The sequence below is a fragment of the Dermacentor variabilis genome, chromosome 3 (genome assembly GCF_050947875.1).
Source record: "Dermacentor variabilis isolate Ectoservices chromosome 3, ASM5094787v1, whole genome shotgun sequence".
Classification (NCBI taxonomy): domain Eukaryota; kingdom Metazoa; phylum Arthropoda; class Arachnida; order Ixodida; family Ixodidae; genus Dermacentor; species Dermacentor variabilis.
The window spans coordinates 56,344,445-56,362,120 of record NC_134570.1 but is presented as its reverse complement, the minus strand read 5'-3'; the positions used below and the strand labels follow the sequence as shown (position 1 = coordinate 56,362,120).

General features: G+C 46.4%; 1 protein-coding gene across 5 annotated transcripts in view; it reads left to right on the top strand.

Moving 5' to 3' along the window:
• The first annotated feature begins 1,373 nt into the window (after positions 1 to 1,373).
• The window catches only part of LOC142575681 (piwi-like protein 1), a 43,778-nt gene continuing 27,475 nt past the window's right edge, over positions 1,374 to 17,676 (top strand). Inside the window, exons 1-6 of one of the 5 annotated variants that reach the window (XM_075685226.1) lie at positions 1,374 to 1,423; positions 10,975 to 11,099; positions 11,489 to 11,957; positions 14,110 to 14,327; positions 14,968 to 15,092; positions 15,225 to 15,305. In XM_075685226.1, coding sequence (XP_075541341.1) covers positions 1,399 to 1,423; positions 10,975 to 11,099; positions 11,489 to 11,957; positions 14,110 to 14,327; positions 14,968 to 15,092; positions 15,225 to 15,305 — 1,043 coding nt within the window. In that variant the 5' untranslated portion in view covers positions 1,374 to 1,398. Of the gene's footprint in view, positions 1,593 to 10,951; positions 11,100 to 11,488; positions 11,958 to 14,109; positions 14,328 to 14,967; positions 15,093 to 15,224; positions 15,306 to 17,676 lie in introns of all 5 variants that reach the window. The other 4 variants (XM_075685228.1, XM_075685227.1, XM_075685225.1 and 1 more) reach the window with 4 other exon arrangements.

Sequence of the window (17,676 nt, the reverse complement as noted above, 5' to 3'; positions counted from 1 at the left end):
GTAAAGAGATAGCGTCTGTAAACGATTGTGTGCTTTCAGTTTGCCCAAGATTATTATTTAGACAGTAAGAAACTTCTCTCGTTTCGAAAGTACTTACAGAAATGTCCGGGAGAGCTCGCGCGTGGTGTTTTCAGTGAGCGCTGACAGCAAAACCTATGAGGAGCGCGCCGCGTGATCCCTCATACTGCGCCGGCGAGGCGCTTCCGATAGGTGGCGACTCCGTAACTCCTCGCCGCCAATAGGACGATGTTTGGTCTTAATGCTCAGTATGCACAGATGAAACGGTTTTGGGGCGCCCTGGTGCGCACCGGTGCGATTTGCGGAATTCGCGATAAGTTACATATCTTATAAATGAAATTTCTGCACGTTATTCGTCAAATCGCACCGATGTGCACCGGGGCGCCTCAGTGCGCCGTTCCATCCAATTATCGGCGCCCAGGAGCGATTTGCCGAATTCGCCATAAATTTAATGGTCACCTAGTCATACAAAGCCAGCCATTCCGTCAATAACGCACGCGCGTCGTCTGCTTAGGTGTCATTTAAAGGTTGCTAATAAAAAGAAATAGAGAAATACCAGCATTGCAGCTTTGCCAGGATTGCTTCACTAGTATGTACTATGCTGATAACCATTTTAGCAGAGATGAAATTGCGTTGCAGGTAGAGCGTACTAGAATATGTTGCAGGTCACCAGCGAAGACGGACTATATATGCACATCGTGCGGGCGCACGTGCGTAGGGCAACTAGCGGCTGGGTTATGCAGGGCAAGAAATGCCAAGGTGCATGCTCACATTGTCACATTGCAGCGATGGTGAAGAAGCAGAAGCAGTACAAAAAAAGATAGTTAAAATTTTCGGCCGGACTTGTCAGGAAAGGAAGTTAATACGTCGAGCAAATCGATCGGCGGCTGACCAGCGCGGTAGTGGGTCGTCGAATCTATCCTCGCAAATCACATCCGTCAATTATTTCTGCATGTTTTACCATTAATTACGCAATAATAACTGGTTCTTGTGTGCATTTGAGAATGGACAACACACTTCGTGACGCGCGCTTAATGTGGTAAGAGATGTGGTCGTTTGGGAAATTTCGTATACAGCGATGACTCGATAGCGATAATACGTAATGCACTGAAAACTGACACTGGCAAAAAGTAAAGCAATAACGGATGGTAATATCTACTTAGTACGAGGAAGAGTAACAACTGAACCACTCGGAACCATTGCATTCAACATTCCCGCGTAGGACTTTTGGTGGGGACACTACAGAAAGTACATTGTGGCGAAGTAAAGTGGTTGCGCGCGCCCTCTTGGTTGGCTGCGGCTTCGCCCTGCTACCAACTGCAATCGCTCTTGCGGGTTTCAGGTCTGGCATGGGCAGCGCAAAGGAGGCATTGGCAGCGCATGAGGCAGTGTAATGTTCGTCTGGGTCAGTCACTTGTCTGCGAAATTGCATGTGCACTTGACCGCGTAAAAGTTTGTTTAAATGTAGTTGTTCGTGTCTTATGTACGACACAGGACTGTTGTGTATTGTGTAATTTTGTGGGTTACTTCAATTGTGTCTCGAGAAGATTTGTTGCCCCTGCAGATTTGAAAAGGTGCGTAGTTGTTTGCCGCTTATTGTCTGAGATGCTTCGCACGAATGTTGTAAGGCCGTAAAGGGCGAAATAAGTTGTTAGTCTAGGTGGATGAACCATGTTTTGGGCTAACAGCATATGCATCGGGCAGTGGTAGAAATTGGCTGCGACGCTGGTCCATAGTAGCGCCGAGCTGTCAGCGTCTCCCTGCATGTGCAAGTCTTTTCCGAGATAAACGCGTCTTTATCAAATAAGTTGATATCTCACGAGTGCACTCGCTGAGCATGCTTGTTTAGAATGTTCTTTTTTTTTTTTTTTAGAATGAGCACGCTTTAAAGCACTTTTCTGTTTCCGCGCTCTTTCGCGTTTAGACAGCCGCGTCGTTCCCGTGCCTGGTTGCGCCTTCTCATTTCTGCATACTCTAGTAGGCAATAGTAAGTTCCCCGTCGCACGCGGGCGTGTTACCGTTTTTCGTTTTCAAAGTATTCGACATTTGTGAAATATTGAGGCAGCCGTCATTGACTCCATTCCATCGCAGTTACGATTCCACATGGCGATGCACTGCTGTTGCTAGGCCTAAGTGCTGATTCTCGGCTTCCTTACCAAATTCGTGCTATTCAGTGGCCGATGTGTCTCTTCGCTGATGTGCTCTGAGCTCCTAGAAGGTTACGGCGCATGCTGTTCATTTTCCAAGAAATGAACTTAGTTGTGCTGTTGCGTCGATCGGCATCGGCAAAACAAGCATGGTAGCCACTTCGGGCACCATTGTTTTGTTCGCCGCCAGTACCTTTTTTCTTTCCGAACATGCTCCACAAATTCAACTTTGTCATCTCACTTGAGTAGCTGGAACATCGATGTCTTGTCATCCGCGACAGGTTTCAGTCATGAGTTATTTGTTTTCGCGTTGTTTTATGCTTGTACTTTGTCATTTTCATAGCTGTGCCGCGCGCAGATTCGCTGCAGCTGTAAACGCGCGCATTTGTTTCTCTGGCCTGCGTTCGGCGTTGCTAGCGCCTAACAGCACGTTCGCGTTGCTGTTGAAGCCTCCGGTAGTTCCGCATTTGCAAGTTAATCTGGTCGAGTTATTCCAAACAGACCCGTGCACCCACACGGTGACGTTTTAGCGTAGATTTTGCATACACGTGGATGGGGACAATAGTTCAGCCCCAGCGCGTTCGTGCCGTTTGAAGGTAGCAGAGATGCTGCGTCGAGTCCTATAATCATAGACGCGGCTTGCATACTAAGCTGTCGTAAAGATCGAGCCCAGTCGATGTTTTTCGCAAGTAATCACTTGGCAAAAATGACGGGCTGGTTGTTCGGATACAGAGAATTAGTTCACAAAAAATTTGTTCTGGTGTGAACAGGCATTTAAACCTGGACCTGAAATTCGATGCAGTAAGCACTAATACCAGTGTCACGCGGCCACCTGGATGGATGATGTTATGAGCGTCCCCTTTGGAACGGGACGGTGGGTTGCGCCACCAAGCTCTTGCTATTATACTGCCTAATGGCCTATCTAGGTTAAACAATAAAAAAAAAAACCTATTAACTCCCACAACCAAATTTTCTGATCCTCTATTGCGAACTGTGCTTTTGTACGTCTCCGTTTTATGTCGTTTCCTTACATCCACCAATCCTCTAATCGCCTCTTACTAATCCGTATTGCGGACGTTTACTTTTCCACTGCTCTCGCTGAACCCAAGGGTTTCAATGAGGCCAGTGGTGCCTAAATCGACCGCTGAGTAGACGTCCTCACATTCTAATAAAACATGCCCCATAGTTTCCCTAGCTTTACCGCAGCAAGCACATGCTCCTTCTATCTTGCTTTATAGGTGCGTGTTCTCAGAGATCCCGATCTCGCTTCGAAAAGTAATGAGCTTCCCTTTGAGTTATCATAAATTGTTTCTTTCCAGATTTCATTTTTTCCTCTTTTAAGTAGTTAGTCATGGCAGGTTTCTTTTCTATTGCCGCCACCCATGAGATTATTTCAGCCTCTCTGACTTTCCGCTTGGCGTTCTTTTTTGCTGTGTTGCCCACCCTACAGGCCGCATACTTGCTGGTAAGCTTCCTAGTCGTTTTCCTTCACTGTGAATCAATGTTTTTTCTGTACAGATACCTCAACACTCTCCCAGCCCATTTACTTTCTTCCATTTTCCTCGTCGTTCTTCATACTCAATTTTACTGCAAGCTTCCTTCACTTCAAAACTAGTCCAGCCCATATTAGTCCAGACCACCTTCGATCGGCATTGAGCGCCATCTGGATCGAAATTCTCGACCGCGATTGGTCGCCATCCGCAGACCGAGCTGAGAAGCCAATCGGGACCGAAAAATTCGATCCGGGTCGGGCTCGATTGCTATCAAAAGTGCACCATGTGACACCCGCATAAGATAAAATGATGGAGCTAACATTGCACAAGGAAACGTGCTTTTGCTCTGTGCTGGACAAATGTCTATCTGAAATGCAGTTTCTGGCCCTTCATAGACTGTATTAAGATGACTTCAACTGTTCTGCTGTTTTAAATGCGATGTTTGAACTGGCACTCGTCAAACCAATGTTCCAGTTGTTTTTTTCACTAGAGCTATTTCTATTGCATGTGCAATAGAAATACCTCTAGTGGCAGTGTGGCTGTTTGAAGCTTGCACGACAAGCTCCATACGAAAATTAAAATGAGCCAGAGCTACCACATGTCACATCGCACTCCCATTTCCATGCACCACCACTAACCGCCTCTGAGCAGGACTGCAGAGTTTGTACACCCTTGAAATCCTTGAGAACCTTTGAATTTGGAAAGAGGGATTCAAGGGCCCTTAAAGCTTCCTGAAATTAAGTTTGCCCCTTGATTTCCTTGAAAACTGGGGTTGGGGGTGACTGCTGAACATTTCAAGCAACAAGCTCTTCATTTGTGGGATGTTGTTATACACTGTCTGTTGGGAGATGATTCTATATATTCTCTTTTGAGCTTTGCTAAGCAATTGCAGTCTGGCATGACCTCTGCCACTAGTGTTTAAATCTCTATTGCCATCTTGGCACTTGAAGCCAGGTCACGCAACCAAGCCGTACCACCACTTTTGCCATTCTGCTAGTTGGTCTACATTGCAGCCATCATGACTCCGTTCCTTCAGACCTAGGTGTTACAAATGCCCAAAGGAAAGTAAGTTTCAGCCATTCAGCCTTAACGTAACGAGCATCCTTGGGTGAAGCCGAACACTACTAGCAAAGTACAATGTTGAGCTATTGGTCCATTAAAGTCGACTTTACTGGCGCAAAAGATTAGGAAAAGGTAACGGACAGAAAGAGTGCTCCTTCTGTCCCTATATGTTTTCCTTTCCGTATATTTTGTACCACTAACATCGATGGAAGCTACTCGCCATTGAGCGAAGTGTGATGTGCCAACAGGCAACATCATTATGATGGGAAAGTCAACATTTGAAAATTCACCTGAGGAGCTTGACATGTGTGTGCAATTCAGTGGCTGCTGAGCTGTAAAGAATTGCAGCTAAGAAGGAGATTTAAATATTTCAATGCGAAAGTATTATATGCTCCATTACGTGAAAATCCGACAGCGGCGTGACCGAGCAATGGTACCAAAAATGGCCGATGGCGCAGAGTAAAAACAAAGAATTCATGCGTTTATGTCAAATTTCTTGGGAAGGTTTCTGTAAACAACGTAATTTAATGGCTTTGAAGAGAAAATTTGGTACATTTCGATCTGGGTGGGAATGGGGAACCAGGGCCTAAGGATGTGAGAAGAGCATGCTTCCCCAACGCCACGGCAGCTCCTTGGTTCTGGCCGACTAAAGATGTGCCTAGTGCGTGCGTCATTGCACACATCACGTTGCAGCCATCTGGCTGACTAAAGGTGTGGCCTAGTGTGTGCATTGTTAGGCACGTGACGGCGAAGCCAATGGGGAGGAGGTGGCACCACGTCATGAGCGTATGAAGTTAGTGCACTGTCTTCTGCGCATCACTTACTCTTCAGATTTCATTGGTGATGTGTCTGCTGCGATGGACTTGACGCCAATGTCATGAGTGTATAAAATGAGCTGGTTTGTGGCCAACGTTTACGCAAACGCGCACTGAATCAAGCAGAAAGAACTTTAATGCATGTTGAAAACATCATCAATAGAAAAAATTTAACCAAAGGGACTGTAATGCTTTCGCATTCCTACACGTGTCTCTGCCGAAGTTTTTTAGTTTATGTGTTTGACTGAAGTTTGTTTCAACCTCTTCGAATTTTGGCTGTCAGCAACCTCCAAACCCATGAATTAACCTTCAATTTTGCATTCGATGTTCTTTACGAACCTTGGGGGTTCATACAAAAGGCCCAGGAACACCCACCTACTGCACCCGTAAATGGGTTCAGAAGGTGCAGAGAAACTTGGCTAAATCAAACAGGCCTTTATTGTGTCATTCTGTACAAATAATGTGGAGCTGTCGCACCAGAAAATACTGTGGCACTTAACAGCAACTGTGTTCAGTGAACTCTGTTCAGAAAGTACTTTTTTTTGACAAAAGCAGTTATGAGTGCAAAAAGAAAAGGGCAGGAAAAAAAGGTTCAGTATTTTTTTGCATTTGCTATGCTCAGCTACAGTGGCTGCTGCTATTGATGTCTGACTACTATGCATTGCACTGGATTAGACATTGTTCGTGTGCGATTTGCTATTGCTGCCCTATCGGCTTTGTGAACACCAGACATGCTTTTCGTAATGAAAAAGGGACTTTAGTAACACCTTTCCAAATATTGATGACCATTTGAGGTGCTTTTTTGCATTTGCTCACTTGTGTAACTGCCATCAGCTCCTAATAACAGTGTTTTGCCATGTAGCAGAGAGCTGCCTATATTCCTGTTCGAGTAGAAAATTTACTGTTGCTTTGAGTGATTGCACTTTGATGTTAGTGTCATTCTGAGGCTGTCACATGTAAAGGTATAGTGACGCTGCTGTAGAGCACTGTCAGAGTGGCTTCGGTAGCAGTGCTTCAAAAATAATATTCAGTGCAGGGCTGGCACTAATTCTGAACCTCCCCCCCCCCATTTTTAAAAAATTTCTTTTTGTTATTACGCCCCCCGTGACATTTGTAATAGAAATTGCCATTCTTCCTCCGGCAAATGAAAGCTGTTGCTTTTATTTTTTTCTTTTAGGTGTGTACTTTGTTGCTCTTAGCATTTCATTCTTGAATGTGCAGTTCATCATGTGGGTGGTGTTGTGTGCCTTGCTTTCTTGTCAATGACGTTTTACAAATGTTACCCAAGATAACAAATACATAATGTCAAGACTGATTTACCCAAAGATCGATCGACGCTGCCGTCAATTTCAAATAACACTTTCCTGCATAGCAGCGTGCTGCCAAAGTGACACCTGCTGATGAAAATACACTTGCTCAACAGGTCACTTAATTTGCCTGCCGGACTGGTGTATTGTTACTGTGATGAAATTCACTTGCTCAAAATTTCACCAATACCGGAGTTGGACAGGCAAATTTAGTGACACTTAAAGCAAGTGCGTTTCACTGCAATGAGTGTCTCTTTAGTGGTGCACTGCTATGCAAAAAAGTGTCCTTTGAAATTGATGACATTGTTGACTGGTAATTTAGCCAGCACATTATATGCTTGCTGTTTCAGCCACTATTTGCAGAAGAATATTAACATGATAATTGTTGAGCGAAGACCAGGGGACATTGCATCTCACACCCCAGGGGACGCACACTGCGTTCGGAAACCCTGGCAGTGGCGAATTGCTGTCACCTAAAAAGATGACACTGAATTTGTTGGCAGAGGAAGGATGGCTGTTTCCATAAGCAGGAACAATTTAAATCGCAAAAAAAAAGGAGGGGTTTCAGAATTGCTGTCCACCGTTCACTGTGCATTACTTTATATTTCATGCACTGCCATTGAGACTATGCGTTTCGATGTTGCGAAGGGAGTATGACAATAACACTTGTAGGCAAGTGCATTCTATAGGGAGTGTCGCTAAACCTTTTTGTGGGACAGCCTGTACAGCCTGCAAATGACTAACGGCGAAGTGCGCTCACTCAAAGTAAAAGTAAGTTTGCACATATAACTGGGGTGCTCATATTGCGAACTTCGGCTATACTCATGCATTCATTTCGCATATTAAATACGTTCCCTTCCACCTTCTTACCTGTCTCAAGATTGCATGAAGTTCCAAGAAAAGGGTATCTTGTCCTTTGCTAAGCATTGCAGGTGTGGAACACGAGCTAGCCTCAAACTGCATGCTGCAGCCTTCTCTTAGACACACCCTTCCACATCAGTATGAGTAGAACTTGCTTTAAGTAGCCCATATTAAAGTTTTCTTTTTTAATACCACTGGAATGGAAACATGCCGAGGTAACCATGATTTCTAAACCGAAAAAGCCCACCAGCATTCAGTACCTGCAACCTGTATCCTTCACCTCATGTGCTGGAAAACTAGAGATCACCTTTCCACGCAAGATAGTTAGTGCAGATCAAGGAAAAAGTGATAGACAAACTGGGCATGCACTCCATGAGAGCCATCCTCGCACTAGACGTGAAAGGGGCTTTCGACAACGTGTCGCACGAAGCCATACTGCCACACTTCAGCATCTATAGCGGAGAGAAATTCGAAATGCCGCAAAAGCTCAAGGCGCCACGAGGCGTCATTTCGCTGATGCTGTTTAATTTGGTTATGGGCTTGCTACCCAACGAACTGAAACAAATAAAAGGCATTGGTCATTCAATGTATGGTGGCGACCTCACCATCTGGACTACGGGAGGGTCGACAGGCAGACAGCAGGACGCTATGCAAGAAGTGGTTGACAAAATAGAGAAGTACCTGGAAACATGTGGATTGATGTGTGCACCAGAAAAGTTGTAGTTCTTGCTGCTAAGAAATTGCACAAGAGGCCGACAACTGCAGCAGATACCAGATTCAGAAGTAAAGGTAGGAGGCATCATCATTCTGTAGGTTGTGACCTTTGCGTTGGACTTGTGATTCAAAAGGAAGGGGCTGGGGGAGCAGAGTTAAAAAAAAAATTTAAGAGAATGGTGCAACAAGTAACCTACCTGATCAAAAGGGTGACGAGCAAAAGTCAAGGACTCAAGGAAGAAGACTGCACGAGAATGACACAAGCACTAATCACGAGCATCGCCGTGTACGGGACCCCATACGTTGACATGAAGAACAGTCAATGACATGACAAGAACTTTATTTGAGTCCTGAGGGACTGAGATCTTAGGGAGTCAAAACCGAAGGCTCCCGAAGATCATCGGTGGCTCCGCCCACGATGGGACCGGGAGATGAAGTCCCACTGCAATGTCGTGGGCCCAGGAAGGGCCCTGCTACAAGATGTGGACTACCAAGTCGAGGACCTACCTCGGAGTACCACACATGAGATCAAAGACAAGCTACACGTAAGTACCATACCCAGAAACTCTCATCTGAAGTATGACAAAGAAAGGAGACAGGCAAGAATACAAGCAAGCAAGCGAACACTCAAATGCACCAACAAAGAAGAAAAGCAAAGATACACAGACATTGTGGCGTACAGAACAAATGACCAATTTGCAATCAGCGTGGTTCACAAGAAGAGCGAAGAACTTTCAGCTTGATCCATACGTGCCAAGGATGCAACCACAGCGGAAGAGCTGGGCATAGCCCTGGCCGTCACAGCATGCAAGAAGACACTGGTTATAATGATGACAGACTTGTAAGAAGCATGCAGGAGGTACATGAATGTAGGGATCGGAAAGGCAGTACTTCAGATCTTAAGAAACACTGAGATAGAAGAAGCAAGCAATCTCTGGACACCAGGACATGAATCTCTTCTCTCCCGGCATACAAGGTGGCACATGCCACGGCTTGAGGTCATGCATACCAAGCGATCTCTGACACACTGAGAACAGACCAGCGGCTGTCAGCAAGATGAACAAATATCCAAGAAGTACAAGGAGATCTTGGCGCACTACAGGAAGCAGAGGAGTGGCTACCCACCTGCACAAAAGAGGATGAGTAGGGAACAATCGATGACATGGAGGAGATTCCAGGAGGAGATTCCCGCAGAGAACACTGCTGCATGCCGTGTATCTGGGGGCATACAGGCGGGACTGGACGTTCTGCCCGCCAGACACACCAAACACCTTGCGCCACATAGTACAGGAGCGCAGGAATAACCCAGACATACCACCGTCATCACCACCACCACCAAGTGATAATGAGCAGAAAGAAGCCGAAACACAAGAATCGGAAGACCAGTGGGAGGCTCTGCTGGTGACCCAAGACCTTGAAAGCCAGCTACAGTTAGTGAATAGGGCTCGGGCGGCAGCAGCAAGCCATGGCTACCTGGATTGAGGAGGCGACCAACCTTTGGGCTCAAGTCAAAGCCTGGCAAAACAATAAAATTTAGTTCTCTCTCTATTGAAACTACTTTACGTCTAGTTCATATTGAATGTAGGATTTCTTTTGGCAGTTCTGTTCTTGAAATTAAAATTCCTCACTGTTTTATTATAATAATGACAGCCACACTAACGAGGGTAAGAAAGCAAATAGGAGAATGCTGTCCTTTCTTGTCCTGGTTTGTATTGCTCTGCTGTTGTAATGCATTATCAACTAGCCCGATTATCAGCTTTTGTCTCACTGTTTTTGTTTGTGAGATATTTCTCACACAGAGAACAATTTTTGCAGTTCAGTGCTTGAAAGTTGACCTTTTCTTTCAGCAATCTCTGACATTTCGAGTTTTTCTTTTCATTCGGTCCTGCTTTTCCTTTTCTTTCTTTCCTCTATCATCTGCCGCTTGTGATCGGCTGGTCGAGGTACAAATGTAGGCAGGTCACTGAAATTGCTGACGAAGCGTGCAAAGGAAAAGAATTGAAAAAAGCTGCAATTAATAAATTCATACAAAACTAGTTTTTCTAGCTGTTTCCAGCTTAACTTGCTCTCCGAAGTTTGTATACATTTTAGTGGCTTTAGGAAAAAGGATTGTTTCAGTGTCCTGGCCATGTTCTGGTGCACATGCGGATGTTCCATGTTTACCTAACAATGCTGCGATGGTTTATAACAGGACCGTGGTAGGATTGTATGAAGCAAGTAGTGCTTCTGCATGTACCGATAGCACAGATTGAAATGTGAAGAGGAAATAACTGATCAAATGCCTGTTACACATGATTTTGAAGTCTGACGTAATCACCCTCTAGCCATTTCCTAGGCATGGAGTAGTGCTAAGTGTACTACTTGAGGTCTTAATTAGATCTCCGTTACGATTACAGCTGAACATGGAAATGTAACAACGCATTAGGGTGCTAATAAAAATGTTCAATGCATTGAATAGTACCAGCCAGACTGCCGTGCATTTTGTGACATTGCTGTTTCCTCGCGCTTGCATGTGCTGTCACCATCGTCATCAGTGTATTGCGCTGGCCATTTGCAGACATGTCTGAGCCAACAGGACGAGCCAGAGGTCGGTCGCGAGGCAAGTCCCGCGGCACTACGGCCCCGCCGCAACAGGAGTCTGCAATGCGAAGGCCTGGCTTTGAAGGCGCCGGGCCATCTCAGGTGAGCATGGTGTTTGTTGTGGGCTTGCCACACCGAGGTGCTTGGAATGCTGCGTCGCACGGCTGACCAATACATAAGCACTTCATTGCCGCATGCTGTGTTAATGAACACAGAAATGTAAAGCTCCCAAGCAGCAGATATGCATGCTGTTGAAAGAAGCCTGTCTCTCATAGATGCTGCTGATTGAGTTAATAACTGGGTGCACATAAGAAAATTTTGTGAGTTAATAACTGGGTGCACATAGGAAAATTTTGTGACATTGCTTTTTGAGTTCGGTCATACTACCATTGTACCTTGCGTGAGTTTGTGGGCTTGCTGCAAAAAACACGAGGTTTGCAAGATAGGATTGACCTTTCGTTTTATCTTTTTTTTTTTATCATATTCACCAGCAGCCACAAGCACACCAGCAGCCACAGCAGCAGCCAAGCTACCAGCAACAGCCTGGGTATCAGCAGCGGCCTGGTTACCAGCAGCAGCAGCAACCTGGATATCAGCAGCCACCTGCCTACCAGCAACAGCCTCCCGCATACCAGCAGCAGCCTCCCGCATACCAGCAGCAGCCTCCCGCATACCAGCAGCAGCCGCCCGCATACCAGCAGCAGCCGCCTGGTGGCATGGCTGGCCGTCCTCCGCAGCAGCAGCAGGCCCCGCCACAGATGCCTCCGACTGGACGAGCTGGCCATCGTCCTGGAATGATGGCAAGGCCTGGGGACGTGGTTCCCCCGCAGCCACCAACGCAACAGATGGGGGCCATGAGCTTGGCTGGTGGTGACACAGCTGGCCGAGGTGCTCGACGCGGCCGTCGTGATGAAATTGCCATCCTTGCCACTCGTCCCCAGCGTATCACTGACAAGAAAGGTGTGTGAAAGCAGCTTGGTGGTTGACACTAAACTAAGCAGGGCTGGTCGGAGCTTTTCCTCTGCTTGCCCCCCGATTCTTTTCAATTGAACCTCCACTCAGGGCATCTCCAATTGGTAGTGCAGGCAGGCAGTTCTTTTGCAAAGGCCAGTCTCTGTTGGTAAGAATACATGTTTCCAAGAGGACATTTGTAGCGCTGTGGACATGTTGGCATGAGCGGGTGGCTAGAAGCACAGCTGGGCCAGAGCCACTTTCACCACAGCAACCTTGCATGCTCCCATTCCGTGCCACAAGATGATGCTTGTTAATACTACGCTTTCCCTCTCTGCCAATCTCTTCCTGCACGGTTGTTCATGGGATGTCTGGTTTTCTTGCCTTGTGGTTTGTGGGTGTGTGTGCCGTGCATGTGTACTGTGAGGCCTCATGTGCTTCTGGTAACAAAGGAAATGACAAGCAGTGTGAATATACTAAAAGGTTCTTTATTGCTACTTCTGTGCAAGAATACATACAATGAATGGGGCACGCTGAGGAATCAACTGAGTTCTATTTGCCAAGCAAGCACAATCTGCCCATGCTGAACACCTATGCCCGAGTCATTCCCAGGTGCAGTATTGCGAATACAGTCGCCGACTGATTTTCCGGGCTCCAAAAATTCGGACATGCCCGATTATTCGGTCAGTTTCGCGGCACCGCCATTCTCCCCATAGACCATAATGTATAACAACTGCCAAAAGTTCGGACACCTTGCAACCTCTCGTCGGATTTTTCGGACACTCCTTGAGCCAACTCGATCGAGAGCACCGACTCTGACCGGCGGTTTGTTTTTGTTTTAAACGGAGCCTCCTTGCTGCCCCACGAAGTGGCGCTACTGGAAATCCCCGCTCATCATCACCGTTTCTGCCTGGTTCGATAGAGTGGCTCTGCAGCAGTTCTGGTTTCAGCTTAGTAAGCCATGTCAAGACAATCCAGCAGCTGATTTGTTTCTTCGCGCACGACGCTGCGAGCAGGCCACGTTTTTCGTTTGTGCGACTGGTGTCGGCACGGTGGTGTTTGCTTTGTGTGCTGTGTCGAGGTTTCGGTGATCCAATGCGGCGTACGGAAACATCGTGGCAAGTGTCTAATGGCACAGACTGCGCTGGGGAATGCCGGCAAGCGGGTGCCGGGAGCCCTAAGATTTGTCGCCTTCCGACGAGCTCCCTACTGACGCAGAAAATATTCTTCCGAGACCTGCGCAGTGGTTGCATTGTGATTCCGGACACTGTCTCATTTGACGGTTTCACAGGTGGTGACACTGCTGTGCTGACATGCGCAGAACTCGACGACGGCGAGATCATTCGTCAGGTTTCTGCTGCACCACTGGACGATGTCTCCGAGTTGGAAGATGACGCACCATGTGCTACGCTGCCATCGCATGCGGAGCGTGCACAAGCCGTGACTGCTTTCAGCCGCCTATAGTGACCGTACGACCCTCTCCGAGATTCAGGCTTATCTGATTGCGCGTAAATGGAACAGCGTGCAACGGCGCATTCACAATTTCTTCAAGCCTACTGCTGAGCCCGAATAAGTGCGTGGAAATAAAGGATTTCATTTTTTTTTTCTTAATCTGCTTTTTCGGACACCTGTTTATTAGGACATTTCCGCAGTCCCCGTGAGGTCCGAATAAACGGTCGGCGACTGTAGAGGCATGTCCAATAGAGGCTGGACGGGAAGCCTTCTGTGGGATAGTCTCGCAAACACAAGTAAGCATGCGCACTACATGCATTGCTGTTCTGATGACAAAGAGAGGGAAGCAAGCTCGTGCTCAAGTTATCCACTGTGTCGGCTGATGCTGCCATTTTTTGAACACTCATCATTGTTGCTGCAACAAAGACTTCCTCCGCTGGGGGGGTGCGTGTGATGGGGCTATCCAGATAAGAGATTTGAGTCATGTAGGGGGAAACAAATGTCAGGGGATACAGGCGTTGGGCATCCCCAGAGTGCATTTGGGACAGTCCTGCTGACATGCAGTGTAACTGTGCCTGTGAATGTACTCATGCATTGTAGGTCACATAAAGTGCAATAATGTGCACACCAGTTTTTGGTGCATAATTTCCTGTATGTGCTGTTTATGTTGGGAAATTTCGCAATGTTTCTTATTGCTGCTTGGTTTCAGGTATGACTGGAAACCCCGTGAAGCTCATGTCCAACTACTTCCGCCTGCTCACAATGCCCAACTGGGCCATTCAGCAGTACCATGTGGAATTTGCACCAGACATCGAGTCGTCTCGTCTTCGTAGCGCTCTCCTGCGAGACCATCGAGATCGGTTTGGCGGGAGCTATATATTTGATGGAATGTCAGATTTGAAGAGTGCAACTCGACTGGAGCATAAGGTAAGAACATGAATTCTTGCTGCTGGTATTTTGTGATTCAGGATTGGCACCAAGTATGCTTTGGCATGTAACATCTTACTTGTGCGGGAAGTGTGTGGCTGAGGATGAGAGAGTTGTGATGTCGTTCTATGTGCTCTGCTGGCTTTCTCTGTGACAAAAGGAAACTATGGCTGCCCTAACTTTCTGTAACTTTTACAAATTCAGGCTCATTGTACAATGCCTGTGTAACTCTTATTCACTAGGCTTCAGTGATGACACGCAATTTAGTTATATAATATCCATGCATTTAGTGGGCATTGTAACACTTCACTGAGACGATTTTGGTTGTTGAGGTACCTGGTAGGTAAGGAAAAGGATTGACTCTCCACCATGACACATTAATTGCCCGTCCTTTGCTTTATTGTTTAGTCATCTGCGTGCCTTGTTTACAGCTTTCAAGTGAATTGTGTATCGGTAGTTCAGTGACTGCCTTTGCCATTTTTTCTTTTTTACTTTCTCTTTTTTAAATATTTGCAACACGTTTATTTACTGTGGCAGTGCTGTTATTGCCACTTTCAGCCAGTGCACGCTGCAAATAATGGCAATGGCATAGAATGCGAGAGAAATTTGCCCATGTATATCAATGCCAACTTAATTTCAGGTTACAGAGCTGTACTCTCAGCGTCGCACTGATGGTGCCCAAATTCGCATCACAGTGAAGCATGTCCAGGAGCTTGCGCCTAACAATCCAGAGCTGCTGAGAATCTTCAATACCCAGATGCGCAGGTGAACATTTTACTTTATTATTATTGCTGCTGTTGTTCGAGAGATGGCGTAAGCTCTCGAAACATAAGTACGCAACTAGTTCTTCTCTGCTCTGATTATTGCTAGAGCTCATATTTTTGCTCCCTTACGCAGGAACCTGGAAAGCATGCAGTTTGTTCAGATCCGACGCCAGTTCTTTAACGCTACTGGTCCAAAGCCAATCAGTCGTCACGGGTAAGAGTCTAAGCATTCTACTTTCTTTTTTTCGTTTGTTTTAAATCTGAATTTATCCCTTTAGTGGCAAACTGTGTAATTGTATTGCCATACAGTCAAACGGTGTGATAACAAAGGCTCGAGACAACAATATTTTGAATCCACAACGGAAAATTTTGGATCCCCTGCGAAACATCCATGGGATTCAATGCATTGCGTGTCTCTCGACAACTAAATGTCACTGTCTTGCATCAGCGAAATCTGCCAGAATACAGTCGACTGAATTTTCGGACGCCCAAATTTTCGGACATGCCTGATATTTCGGACGTCTTCGCAGCACCGCCACGAGCCCCATAGAATCAATGTATAAGGACATCTGAAGTTTCGGACGCTCGAACCCCCCGCCGTCCAATTTTCCTGACTTTTTGACGGACGGAAGGTCTTTTGGCTCCTCGCGCAGCGCCCTTGAGAAGGAAATCCACTTGCAGCCGAAGCATATCACCACTTTGAACCACAACTAGCCGAATCTAGTCGTCACACACCGATTTGGTCTGGCCACGCTGGCTATTTTCATCGCCGCACTTCCGCCTCCGGCAGAGTTTCCGGAGCGGCGCCATTTTGTTTGTTTGTTTGCGCAGGCCACATTTTGGCTAGCGTGGTGTGTGGTTGTCTGTTGTGTCAAGTGTGCTCTGCGACGCTACGCCTAGGTGCTTCGACGCTCGTCAGCGAACTCCACTGTTCGCAACTTGAGGATTTCGCTTGCCTTCGATGGCACCCACTCAGTCTTCGTCGTCCTCGCCGATGGCATCGAAGCGCGGAAAGCAGTACCGTCGGACGACGTGATCAACGACCTCCGCTCTGCTGGCGTTTCCATACCCACGGAAATAACTTTTGGACAGTTTGTTGACGCTGACAACGAGCTCGACTTCCGCGCAGAACTGACTGACGAGGAAATAGTCCGTCGGGTTGTGGGGGATTCAGAAGACTCCGATGTTGAAAATGAGGAGCCAATGCCTGCGCCGCCTACAAGCGCGGAGTTGACGCGAGCACTGTTGACTCTTTCATCGGTGTACAGTGCTGACATGACCCTTGCTCAGATCGAGGCGAATATGATCGCATGCAACCAGAACGCCGTCAAAACAACAATCAACAAGTTCTTCAAGCCACTGCAGCAATAACACCGGCTGCCCGACGATGCACATGTACATAATAAACAGACAGTCGGCTGCATACAGAGTTTTTGAACGCCTCTTTTTATAGCCACTTCACTGATGCTGTGGCAGGGTTTCGGAAGCCTGTTACTTCGCCCTTTACCTCTAGATCTGAGAAAAAAATAAAAAGGGTGCATTTTTTTGCATGCATTCATTTTTTCGGACTGCCTGAATTTTCGGGACGTTTTTACGTTCCCTAGAGGGTCCGAAAAATCGGTCGTTGACTGTATTAGACCCCATAATGTCTACCTGTAACACTGAGTGCTCAAAATGTATTCCCACCTAAGGGGTGAAGAGGGGTTTAGAATTTTTTTTTTCTACTAAATTTAGTATAAATTCTCACCCAGACAGTTCTTCATGCTGATTTCAAAAATATCCTTACTTTTTAAGTTGACTGAGAGGTTCCAGATGTAATATTAAAAGTTAATCACCTATTGTTTATTGGAACAATTGTAAGAGGAGTATCAGCCAGAATGTTTATAAAGACATGTGGCTGGATACTACAAAGTCTAAGCAACACAACTGTAGGACTACTTTTTTTTATGTTGCACGTATTGCCAATTTTACAGCAATGTGAAGTTCGATCTCCAGACATTGCAATCATGTGGTCCAATTAGTAGCCAGATTTAAAAATTTACAAAAGCAAAATTAATAGACCTGCCCCTAGCATTGTGTAGTACTCGCATGGATGTAGCTACATGCTGCTGTTAAAATTATGGTTCTATGTGCCCTGAAGACCGAGATAGCGCTTCGGCAAGTTTAACACCCAAAATTACATTCTGAGAAAACTTGAAAAACAAACTGAGCTTATTTTGATAACAAAGCACCACTAAATGTTTGAATATGTACAAGTGCTATTGCATTAGTAGCCTCTAGGAATGTAGTCTGCCTGGCTAGTGTCACTACGGTGATGCCACTACGGTGATGCCTTTTCAGCAGACGCATGCTCGGTAGACGTAGCCAGTTCGTTTACTCTGGCAGCGATGACGTCAGCGTGATCTAGTAGTTCCGATTTTTGGTCAGTAGCAGGAGTTAACGCTAATGCTTGAAGTTTTCCTTGAGCTTCACTGTCAATACAACGCAAAAATTCCGGCTGCAGAGTAGTAGTTTCGTACCGAAACGTCGATGAACTGCGGCCGTCAACAGGAGCGCTTCGGGGGACTAGGCCTATAAGACATCAG